Source organism: Rhinolophus ferrumequinum, chromosome 9, assembly GCF_004115265.2.
Source record: "Rhinolophus ferrumequinum isolate MPI-CBG mRhiFer1 chromosome 9, mRhiFer1_v1.p, whole genome shotgun sequence".
NCBI lineage: Eukaryota > Metazoa > Chordata > Mammalia > Chiroptera > Rhinolophidae > Rhinolophus > Rhinolophus ferrumequinum.
In genome coordinates, this window is record NC_046292.1 from 56,194,777 (window position 1) to 56,207,544 (window position 12,768).

General features: G+C 33.1%; 1 protein-coding gene across 1 annotated transcript in view; it reads left to right on the forward strand.

The window, feature by feature from the left end:
• MSH4 (mutS homolog 4) overlaps nt 1-6,594 on the forward strand; it is an 85,715-nt gene extending 79,121 nt beyond the window's left edge. Inside the window, exons 18-20 of the mRNA XM_033115144.1 lie at nt 317-491; nt 1,871-1,959; nt 6,020-6,594. Of these exons, the coding sequence (XP_032971035.1) occupies nt 317-491; nt 1,871-1,959; nt 6,020-6,211 (456 nt within the window). The 3' untranslated portion in view covers nt 6,212-6,594. The remainder of the gene's footprint in view (nt 1-316; nt 492-1,870; nt 1,960-6,019) is intronic.
• Nucleotides 6,595-12,768: the final 6,174 nt, after the last annotated feature.

Genomic DNA, 12,768 nt, shown 5'->3' on the forward strand with positions numbered 1-12,768 from the left:
GTAGCTTTATATCTAATAAACTTTATCTTTTCAATATCTTCAGACATTTTTGAGGAGTTCATTTTTGGATTTGTTCTCTTTCCCATAATGTAACATAAATGTGTATGTATAAACATAATAAACATGGCCTCCATTGAATATAAAATTTCAAACCTTTTAAAATGAATCGACCACGTTAGCCTCTAAGTTACCAGTTTCATTGCTACATTTCTGCCAAGCTACTTGAAAAACTAAACTAAATTTTATGTTTAAATAGTTAAAATAGAATTTTCTAGTTCATTTAAAAAGAATTGATATTCATTATTATGTATTCCAGGCATTTACATTGTTTGCCACACATTTTCTGGAACTCTGTCGTATAGATGTCCTGTATCCTAATGTAGAAAACATGCATTTTGAAGTTCAACATGTAAAGAACACCTCAAGAAATAAAGAAGCAATCTTGTATACCTACAAACTTTCTAAGGGACTCACAGAAGAAAAAAATTATGGTATTACACATAGAAATGATATCCTACACTGAAATACTATATATTCTCATAAGACACGCTTTATTTTCCCCTTTCCTTGGCTGTCAACTTAAGCAACTTTTTCTTTCATTCTTTTGAGTGCTTATATGCTCTAAGACGGTATTTTCTATGTTAAACTCATATTTTTGGTATATTAAGCTTATTTTTAAACTTAAGTAACCAGTAACTTTGTAGAATTGCAACACATGAAAGCCCCAGAATTATTAGTTTCTATCCTTAGAAAAATATGATTTAGTTTATATTTGTAAGTTATATAATGAATTGAAAATGATGTATTTCTTATGCACCCTGTCAGTAACAGGGTTCTTTCTTTGTGTTCTCCAGATTCTGGGAATGCAATAATTAAATCTAAAGTCTTAAAATGGGGTGTATTACCAAACCATATGATATTCATAAACTTGATTAGATATTTTGTATCTAAATCATTATATGATATGTTAAATTTCACAGATTCAGAGAATTTTCAATTGATCTATACATATAAAGTTTCGAAAAGTATTTTATCTATAAATGTGATGCTTGTGAGAGGGGGAAAAAACACTTTTTTTTTTTGCTATTTGAAATAGGAAATCAAATGGATAGCTTAATTTATATCAGATGTTTAATCTTTATAAGCCTCAATTTCATCTATTAAATGGGGATAATTTTCCATATATGTGCACTTGTGAACATATTAAATGAATTGTCAAATATGAACTGCCTAGTATAGTGCATAGCAATTAGTAACTTCTAAGTAAATGCTAGGGAACTTCTATTGCCTCTAAAGCAATAAATATGATAAATTATTAGCACATAGTAGAAAGCCTAAATGCATTTATACAATAAAGCTCTGAGAAGATGAGAGTACTAGTTGGTACTTTGAATTTTCATGAAGAGTAATCCTCTACCATTATAGCTTCTGAGAAATTCCTCCCTCATTGGTCTGCTAGACAGAGGGACATTCAACTGGAGGTTTCTCTCTGTGACTAAACATTTTCCTACCCTGCAAAACCAATCTAGTCTTTGGCCTTCTATTAACCAACTCTAGTGGAATTTCAATGTTATCGTTATTATTCACTTTTCTAGTTACTTCTTTTTCTTTCCCTAACATATTGTCCTGCTATCTCAGAGGTATTTTGAAAGGTAATTGATCTAATTTGTCTAATATATCTTGGACAAGTAATTAGATGTAATAATCGGTGAGTTGAACTTTGGAAAACTTAATTTTGAGAATTATTAAGTAGTTCAGAAATACCTGAGATGGGAACTTTAAATCTGTGAAGAAAATATTAATAATGGTTAAAAGACACATAATAATATCAGCAATAACAACATTGAAGCCCCATTGTTTATAATTTTAGGATTAAAAGCTGCAGAGGTGTCATCACTCCCACTATCAATTGTCTTGGATGCCAGGGAAATCACAACTCAAATTACAGAACAAATTTTGGTGAGAAACTTTTAGCAATAAGAATTGTTTATTGTTTTACACATTCAAGAAAATGCTTTCAGTGTACATATTTGTTATGGCCTTGTATTTAAATATATAATAATAATAATAATAACAATAATAATAATAATAAATTAGAAAACCCAATTCCTAAATAAAGAAAATCCCCTTTATTTCTCAAAACTTTTTTGGTTTGGTCTATTGTAGCCTCTCCCAGTAAATCAACTAATAAAATATGAGACAAATATTAACAGTTCAGTCCCTACAATACTTATTCCTACATTAACTATGATGAGAAAATAAATCTATATAAAGTAAGCATTAAAAATAAAAATCACTATGCAAAATATTTTCATGTCTTTTTTATAGTTTTCAAAGTTCTTTTATCTATTATCATATACAGGCCTCATAACTCTTCATGAAGCAGTTAGGTCTGTCTAATAAAAGACAGAAAATAAAGGTATTATTTTTTGCTGAGGTCAGAGGTTAGGTGATTTGCTAGGAAGCAGTAGCTCCGACCCTGAGTTCACAGCTGTTGACTCAAAATTTGGAAATGTGTTTGTTTCTTTATATTGTTTTAAGAATCCAGTGTGTTCAGTAAACTAAGCTAGGTGCTGTATGAAATTTTCTTCAGTATTAAGTTTCCTATGTCTTTCACCCTTTTCTAACCTGCTTTCTATTTTTTATTGCATTCCTTCAGTCTTTTCAGCTCCTAAACTGTCTTTATGACTTGTCTAATTATCCCATTCACATCCCTTCATCAGTAATTTTGGCAGTTCTCTACTTCTGAAGACCCTCTCATTACCTAGTTGTTCAGATTTTATCTTACCAAATTCCAATTATGAACAACTTCTTCAGTAGCCTTTTAAGCTTTGGCTTTCCCAATGATGCTCAAAATATACTCAAGACAGTATAATTTTATCCACTGCAAATTCATATATTCTAACTTTAGTTGAATATTTTACTGGATTTTTTTTCCTTCTCTTAAATTGTTCTGTATGGTTTCTTTATAGTAACTCTTTAAAAACATTTCTCCTCTTCCTAAGCCCTTCAATAATCTCATTTTCTACAGAAAATTCACCTTGTGTACTTTTTGAGAGACTTGGGGTCATCTTGATGAGTCCTTGAACCTTCCCCGCTTCAAAATTCTATTTGGGAATTTCTATTTTTCACCTATTTCTCTTCCCTCCTATCTGAGAAGGGATTACTTTTCAACCTATTTAAAGTTAACTTTCCTACCTTCTTTCCAACTCCATTAAGATATTATATCATCAGTTTCTTTTCTTCTCTTTGGATCCTTAGTGGGATTTTTTCCCCCACTGGCTTTTCTTTTTCTATGAATATGCTTAGATTTTTTCCCCAAGAAATGCTTTCTTTTTTTTTTTTTTAACTTCTCAAACTGTATTTCTCTTCTTGTTACTGCCAACTTCTCAAGAGTAATCTGTACTTGCTTCTTTGATTTCCCTCTTGCAAACTGGATCTTCTTGTCATCGCTCTACTCTGTTTAAGGTTTCCTCTTAAATACCAAGTAATCATAAAATCTCAGGGCTTTTTTCCACTTTTTTTCCCTGGTCACTCTGTGACATTTGACACTATCCTTCTTCCCTTTTCACAATTGTTCCCTGTCTTGGCAATTGTTGAATTGACCTGTCTGTATGTTTTCATTGTCCTAACTCTTTGATTATTCCTTCTTTCTTTTTTTTCACTGGTAATTTTTTTATTCCAGTTACTAAATAGAAGTGTTCCTAAGATTTTGCCCTTGTTTGTTTAAAACTATATATTCTTGATGATCTCATCCTTTCCTCAGCTTCCGTTTTTATTTTTGACTTTGAATCTATATATTTTCTCCATATTTCTTGAAACATTAATTTATGTTTTCACTTGTTAATAGGTCCAAAATTAAATTTATCATCTTGTGAAAAATCTTCTCATCTCTTCATTTTCAGATCTCCCAGTCACCCATCAGAGTCATCTATAAATCCGTCTTCTTAATCACCTCTCATTAGGGCTATGCAGTGGGTTCTCTGTTTTCCAATCCATCCTGGACATTTCTACCAGATCGTCTCCTAATGAATACTTCTTATCATGTTTCCCTGTTCAGAAACTTTCAGTTGTTTCATACCAAATAAAAGTCAAAGTTCTTAGCCTCATCTTAAAAGCCTTCTATGATAATTTCTCAAAATATAGTTTTAGGATTACCTACATTAGAATCACCTGAAATACTGGGTATCATCCTAGATTTTCAAGGATCTCCTGTAGCTGAGGAATTCACATTTTTAACCAGTCTTCGGATAATTCTTTTTTAAAACTAAATTTACTGAGGCGACATTGGTTAATAACATTACATATATTTTAAGTGTAGACTTTTATAATCATCTGTGTATTACATTGTGTGCTCTCCACCCAAAGTCTAGTCTTCCTCTGTCACCATATATTTGACCCCTTTACCCTCTTCGTCCTCCCCTCAACCCTTTTCCCCTCTAGTAACCACCTTTCTGTTGTCTGTGTCTATGAATTTATTTGTTTGTTTGTTTGTTTTCAGATGATTCTTAAACACACTGAAGTTTGTTTGCGACTACTTTGTAATCTCCCTTTGTTTACTACCCCAACCTTACGTATTACCCAGCTTAACTATATAACCTACATTTCTGCCACACTGCGTTACCTGTCATTTCATCATTTTGACCTGATTGTATGCCATGCTTTTTAATGTGTCTGCTCTAGCCTTTTCCGTCATGCAGAATGCCCTCCCTTCTTGGCTCCTCTATCAAGATTCATTCTAAATACTCCATCCTATGTAAGCTTTTCTTGACCTGAGCTGGAAGTGAGCTCTTCTTCCTTTAAGCATTTTGTATTTCTTTTATGGGACTTATCATAATTACCTTAATCAGTTGCTTATATACATGTCTTTTTCATTGTAAGACTGATTTTCATTGTAAGACAGTTCCATTATAATGTCATGTAGACATTTTTATATCTCCCATAGATATAAACACAAAGTATGGGCCCTAGAATATAGATGATAATAGATATTTAATAACTGTTATTTAAATAATAATCTGATAGTTGATCGATGTATTAAATAGATAAATGAGTGAATATATGACAATCTTATTCTACCTCATAAAATCATATTCATTTTTCCTATAGTGAAAGTAGAAAAAATATCTGGAATTATTTTGCTATTGAGTTGAAGGGATTGTATTTCCTTGGGTGAAGGGAAACTCATTAATACCGTCCATAAACAGCTACCTAACATTGAAAATGCTGATCCCCCTGTCTAGCTCAGGCAAAGAAGTGAATGAAGAATTTTCCAGCTGAACTCCCAACCCTGAAGTACTATTCAAGGACTAAATATCTAAAGGTCTTCCAAAATATTAGAAGATGCCCATTTTAAACATTATTTCTTGGGTATCCTTAAGTATAGTTTGTTAAGAATTGAGGCATAACTTCAAGTAGTTATTTATGTTGCTTATTTTTAAATTGTAATTTACCCCTCAGGCAATATTTCCTCTCTTAGGCTCTAGCAGTTTCTATGTATGAACTCCCTTGAGGGACAAGCAGTTTATTGACGTCCCATTCTTTCCACCAGTTTATCTGCTGGGGAATTAAAATAGAAGATAGCAGAGTGGTACTCTTGGGTGATATTTAAAATTATGAATACTGCATAGCAATGAGCAGTGCTGTTTTCTCATACCTTTTTAATGAGTAAGTGAACATAAGTAGAACATAACTCTGGTGGATTTTCTATTACTTTTGGTATTGTGTTGAAACATTTGACCTAGTTAGCAGATTTTTTTTTTTCTCTAAAAGGTGATTTTCAAGGACATAGTGATCTGTCTTAAAGTCATAAATACACATGAGAACTTTTATTCTCAAAAATAGTATTTCTTTATTTCTTATGGTATAGTCTTTGCTGGTTGGATGGAACTGACTTACCTGAAGAGATTAGTTAACCTTTTGAGTTCTATATTTCTATTAAAGAGAAACTACCAAAATTTTAATATAAAAATCATAGTGGTCATATTTTAATTTTTATCTATATTTTTTTCAATAACAGCAAAACCAAAGGAGTAACCCTGAGATGGAAAGACAGAGAGCTGTGTACCATCTAGCTACTAGGCTTGTTCAAACTGCTCGAAACTCTCGGTTGGATCCAGATAGTTTACGAACATATTTAAGTAATCTCAAAAAGAAGTATGAAGCAGATCTTTCCAAGGCTGAACAAGTTTCAGGAAAGACTGAAGAATAATAACAATTCACATCTTATACTAATGAAGTAATATATCTTTTTTTTTTTTAAATAATGTATCTTAGGAACCTAGAATTCATTTCTCCCAAGAGCAAAAGAGAATACTATTTGATAAATTTTATATTTTAGTTGACAATTGCATTATGTTAACCTCAGAATTATCATCTATATAGTCTATATAAGAAAATATTTGTTATTATAACTTAATGAAAACTATTTAAAGGACTGATTTTTAAAAATAAGTCAGTATAATATGACACTTTTTTTCATTTATGAAAATTTATGTTATTAAGTCTTAAATTTATTTATACCTACAAGTTATGGTTTAAAATGATATTGTCAATAGCTTAGTTAAGAAAAAAGCAACTTTCTTTTTAGGTCTGGAAATTTATGTGAGTTTTTTACTCTATTCTGAAGCAATAATACTCTATGACTCAATAAATTTTTAAATAATACCTTCTGACCCCCAAATTCTAACACTGGATGCTTCTGAAGTTAGTTAGAATGATATTGGGAATTTTAAACTATTCTTTTTTGACATTCAGTATAGTTCTAAAGGGTGAAAGTAAACAAATAGATATTTTGTAATGCAGAGAGTGTTTTCTGGAAGGGGGAGTTACCATCATGGAGCCTTTAGCCAGACATTCCATTTTCTACTCACTAACCTCTTTTCCAAGTTTTCATTTTTGGTCATCCTTTGTAGTTGAGTAACCAAGGCAGCAGAAAGATAATACTGATTCATTTACCTCTTGGTGCACAGGGAACATTTTATAGAACTGTTTTTCGAAAGGCATGTGACTTACACCACCATTTCAGATTTTACCCAAAGGTCATTCTTGTTTTATAAATGGACAAAAGAAAATGGATGACCATCAGTTGTTCAGTAACTGTAAAGACCTGTTGTCTTCTCAAACACACTGGATGTGTCATTCACATAATCTAGCCAAAGACCTAAGATAGAGAAGTTTTTCTTTTCTTGGACAACTGAGTATTTGGAATTTAGGGTACACATTCAATAAGCTTCAGAATTCATAGTAATTTGACCCCAAAAAATTATTCACAGACTGGTTAGAGCCTATATTTTATCTTACAAATTTATTGCTAGTACTTTTTACTTTATTAAACTTTGTCAGTATTCTAAGTACATATTAGTAGCCAGATACATTGAAAAAGTTATAATTTGAATGACATATGTACTCTTTTGGAAAAGTAAATGGAAATTAGTGATAGTATTTTAGTGTTAGTAAATTGGTGTTAGTACATTTGATATATATTAAATGTGCTATTAGACTACTAAATTCTTCATTGTCCTGTTTTAGGAAGAGAGTACCACAGTATTTGAATTTGACCATTAAACATTTTTTAATTCACAGTCTTTGAAATGAAGTATTTTTATGTGATCATTCCTAAAAGCAGTTAGATAATTTAGATAATTTAAGCTTGAGGAAAATTTCTAAAAGGCACTGGGGAGGAAGAGGGCATGACGGATTGTTTGGGATGGCAGGAAAGAAAAGGGAGGAAGCAATAAAAGGCAGATGGGGAGAAAGCAATGGTGGAAAAAACAGGCAAGTAGAGACAGGTACAAAGTATTAACTATGGTGAATGTTATTTCCTCAAATGTATTAACTTTCCTTTAGATTTAACCCCAATATTAGGTTCCTTCAGACTTTTAAGAAATTTTTAATCATTTAGAGCTTTTGATGCAAAAACTGCAGCCAACTGATTAATTTATTTTAGATTTGGAATGCTGAAATCAAAATAGTTTTATATCTCCTTAAAATTAAATTACTTTTTCTTTAATCTTTTTTTGTGTGTAGCAGAAACATGAAAAAGCACAGCAAATGAAAATATAATTATTATGTCTTGATGCTATAGAAAGAGGTGAATACTAGGAAGACACCCCAATTTTTACATTTTAAGTCTATTTGCTCTACTCTTCAGTACCTCATTGTCACCTTTGCCTTTCTCTAAATTTATAGATCATTATCTGATAACCCAGCCTTTTAAGGTAAATGTCCATAACGTTGTAGCAAACTCCTATAATTTCCACCTCAAAGCCATTCATTTAGTCTGTTCCCCATTTCTCTTCACATGAAGTTGTCCTTTTTCAAGTCTAGGGGTAAAGTATGTGGGAGTAGAGGAAAAGGGCAGCGTATCCTCATGTCTAGGAAGGAATACATTTGTTTGTTTCAGAATTTACATACAGTAAAATAAATTTTTTGGTGTACAGTTTCAGTTACATGGTGCACGTTTACGGATTCATGGAACTAGTACCATAATCAGGACATACAACAGTTCTATCAACCCCAAATTAATTCTCTTACTGTCCCTTTATAATCAAATCCTTCCCTGACCCCTAACTTTAATCCAGAAATTACCAGAATGGTTTAGCACTTCTTCCCTATAGTAATTGTTTTCCCCCAGAATATCCAAAAAAATGGAATTATATAGCTTGTAATCTTTTGAGACTGGCTTCTTTTACTCAGCATGATGCATTTTAGAGTTTATCCATGTTGTTGTGCCTTTTATTGCTGACCAGTATTCCGTTGTTTGTAGGTACCACAGTTTATCCATTCACTCATTGACGGACATTAGGATTTCCAGTTTTTGGTGATTCTCAATGAACCTGTTATAAATATTCATGTACAGACTTTTGTGTGAGTGTTAAGTTTGAATTTACCTAGGTTAAATAGGAGTGGAATGGCTCTGTCATATTATAAGTGTATCTTTAACTTCATTAGAAGCTGCCAAACTATTTTCCAGAATGACTTTGCTATTTTGTATTATCATCAGTCATGTATGAGAGTTCCAATTGTCCTGCATGTTCTCTAGTACTTGGTATTGTCAGGTTTTTTTTCTAATTTTAGCCATTCTAATAGGTATGTAGTGAGTAATGCATTTTTAAAAGTGTAAAGCTATTCTGATCATTCTTAGTGATAATAATGAATTTTTTTTCTCTTTTCATAAATTATTTTTTAGTTACTTTTTAGCTTAACCCCTCTGGTAACACATTTTTAAATATTTCCCTAAAAGCAAATTTTTAGAATAGGTTTTACTGTTAAAAACTACAAAAAAAAATTTTTAATTCAATAATATTTACTATAGAACAGGCAACATACTAAGTGCTAGGTGTGCAAAAGATGTCTGACCTTGAGGTAGACTTCCCAGGTGTAGTAAAGAGGAAAAAAAACTGCATATGTTAGAGTTGGAACACCATGTGATAAGTACGATAATGCAGGAACATATGAAGATGGGTAGTGGCACAAGAAAAACGTACAGTTCTTTGTGGGTAAAGGGAGTTTAAAGGGTAGTAAAATTGGTATTCAGGAAGGGAAAACATTTTAGATAGAAGGATCAGCATATGTAAAGTCAGAGAGATATGAAACAGTAAGCAGTTTAGTTTAGCTGGGGGATGGAGTGCATATGAGAGAGTGGTGAAAAGATGATTCTAGGTGATTTAATCAATTTTTCCAGTTTAAAGGTGTGTTTGTCCTTGGAGGGTGTGAGAGGGTGATAGTGGTGGCAGTGGAGGGATAACAAGATTAGATTTCCATTAATTTAGAAAGAGCATCCTGGTGATAGCATGAATGATTTGGGGAAAAGTGATTGAAACCATATTCAGGGAGGCCAGATTGTTTAAGAGACTATTTCAGTAGTCTAGTAGAGAGTTGATGACTAAAGGTGGAAACAATTCGAATGGAACAGATGTATGGGGGAGGGGGAGGGGGCGAGGAGAATGGAGAGGGCAGAGTGGCTGGTGGTGGAGAGAAGATACCGATTTGCAAGATACTAAGGAGATTTAGTGACTGATTAACCAGATTAGTGAATCATCCAAAGCTTTTACTGAGGAAGTCTTATTGGTTGAATTGCCCCCCTCCCAACAAAAGATAGGTGAAGTCCTAACCCCCTAAACCTCAGAATGTGACCTGATTAGGAAATAGGATCACGCTAAATGTAATTTGTTAGGATGATCTCATGTTAGTCCGGTGGTCCCCTAGTCCGATATGACTGGTGTCCTTATAAGAAGATTGCCCTGAAAACAGACACACAGGGAGAATTCCATGTGAAGACAGGATTCCAGTGATACATTTATAAGCTAAGGAATACCAAAGAAAACTACTAGAAGCTAAGAAGAGGCAAGGAAGGATTCCCCTACAGGTTTCGGAGGAAGCAGAGCTCTGCTGACACCTTGATTTTGGATTTCTAGTTTCCACAACTGTGAGACAATAAATTTTTGTTGTTTTAAGCCATCCAGTTTGTATTATTTGTTATGGCAGTCCTAGCAAACTAATATAGAAGGGAAGAGTTAACTATGATTCTGGGTGCTGATGCCATCAACTATGTTGAGGAAAATAATAAGAATTCCAATAGGAAGAAGTTCCGGAAATTTAGGCGCTGCTTCTTGCTCCCCCTCTAGCATAGGTATGAGCCATGTTCGGTAAAAGTGATGACTAGACCAAACTCATTAAGCTCTCTGAGTGTTGAAGATGTAAGAAGAGGAAGGAAAACACAGATGGAAATTAGAGAATAAGTGTAAAAAGATTTGCTGAAATATTTTCCCAGACAAATCATTTTACCTGAAAGCAGCAGTCTAGTGTTTCTTTATAAGCTAGACTAAGGGTATATTTTTGTACTTTCTTCATATTAATATATATTTTCAACCAAAATATATAGCTATGTTTATGCTACTATTAAAAATATATTCAAATGTTAATGCACTGTGTATAGTATGAACTCCTCTATACTTATTTATGAGCTAAAATATGCTCAATTATAATTAAATATAGTTTAATTAAGTGTATAAATTTAATCCTATAATGCATTTGTACCTCATAGAAATGAAATTGGGAGGAAAGGAAAAGCAAGTGATATAGTTATATTGCCATTTTGCTACTTCCATTCTGTAGTTTAGAAACTTAAATCACACAGTTGTTTATATTACTATAAGATCAGAATGAATACTCCATTCCTGTGAACTGTCAAAATTTTGATAGTCCTCAGATTGCAAGTAGATGATGAAAATGGCTACTATCTGATACAATCTGCTAAAATGGATCCTAAAATACACAGTGGTGAGGTAGGGAACAGATTCTCAGTGTCAAGAACTGTGAAGGTGTAACTGTGTATGGTGACAGATGTTAACTAGACTTATTGTGATCATTTTGCAATATATACAGATGTCCTCAGTAATCCCCCTTATCTGCAGGGGTTAAGTTCCAAGACCCCAGTGGATGCCTGAAACTGCAGATAGTGCTGATTCCTATATATACTGTGCTTTTTCCTATACATACATATATTTTCACATAAAGGAAGCATTTTGTGGCTTCTCTTCGGCATATCCAGATTACCAGCATCACTACTCTTGCACTTTGGTTCTTTATTAAGTGAAATAAATATTACTTGAACACAAGCACTGAGATACCACAACAGTCAATCTGATAACCAAGATGGCTACCATGTGACTAACGGGCAGGTGGCACATACATCATGGATACACTGGACAAAGGGACGATTCACATCCCAAGAGGGATGGAGCAGGATAGCATGAGATTTCATCATAGTACTCAGAATGGCGTGTAATTTTCAAACTTATGAATTGTTTATTTCTGGACTTTTCCATTTAATATTTTTGGTCCTCAATCGATTGCGGGTAACTGAAATCATGGAAAGTGAAACTGCAGGTAAGGGGACTGTTGTAAAGTTGTACGTCAATTATACCTCAATTAAAACAAAAAGAAAGAACTGTGAAAGGTCTGAGATTTTTACCTTAATTGCAGACTAGCAGGTTAGCTTACCACAGTTTGATGTTTGCTGTCAGAAGACAAATGTCTCCTGGGTCAGAAACAAAAGAAAAGACTTGATTACTAATGGCATAACGTGCACCATGAGCCTCATGTTTGTGTTGGTTCCATGCACCCCTATTCTCTAAGACATGGAGCAGTGCATAAGCATGTGTGTGCAGTGGATTTGTGTTAAAACTGAAAAACCCCGAGTTGAGAAACTCCAGTCTTTTATAATGAGCTTCAAGCAAACCTGCTTGACATTTTCTCCAGAAGACGTTACCTTTATTATACTAGACATTGAGCAAACCTGCCCTCTGTTCAGAGGAGGACACTGTATCTTTCAAGGCTGTTCACTATACAAACATCCTTAAAAAGGGCGTCACGAATAAGGCAGGCAGTGCCTCTGCTTTAGGACAGGCAGAAACATGAGAGATCCATGGAGAAGTGTCTCCCAATTCTCTAATTTGTGTTGTAACAGTTTGACCACATAATTATATAGAGAAAAGTAGTACCCTACATATTCAAAAAGAAAAGAGCTAAAAAAACTGTAGTAGAACAAATTCTAATTTTTTTAAAAGGTAAGTTTCTTTGTAATCAAAGAACATACAGATTTATCTGATAATATTTCCATTTTGATGTAATGTTGGATCAAAATTATTCTTTGCTTTGCGTCAAAATTCATATAATTTGGGGGTGGATGAAAGGGTCAAAAGGTACAAACTTCCAGTTGTAAAATAAATAAGTTCTGGGGATATAATGTATAGCATGGTGACT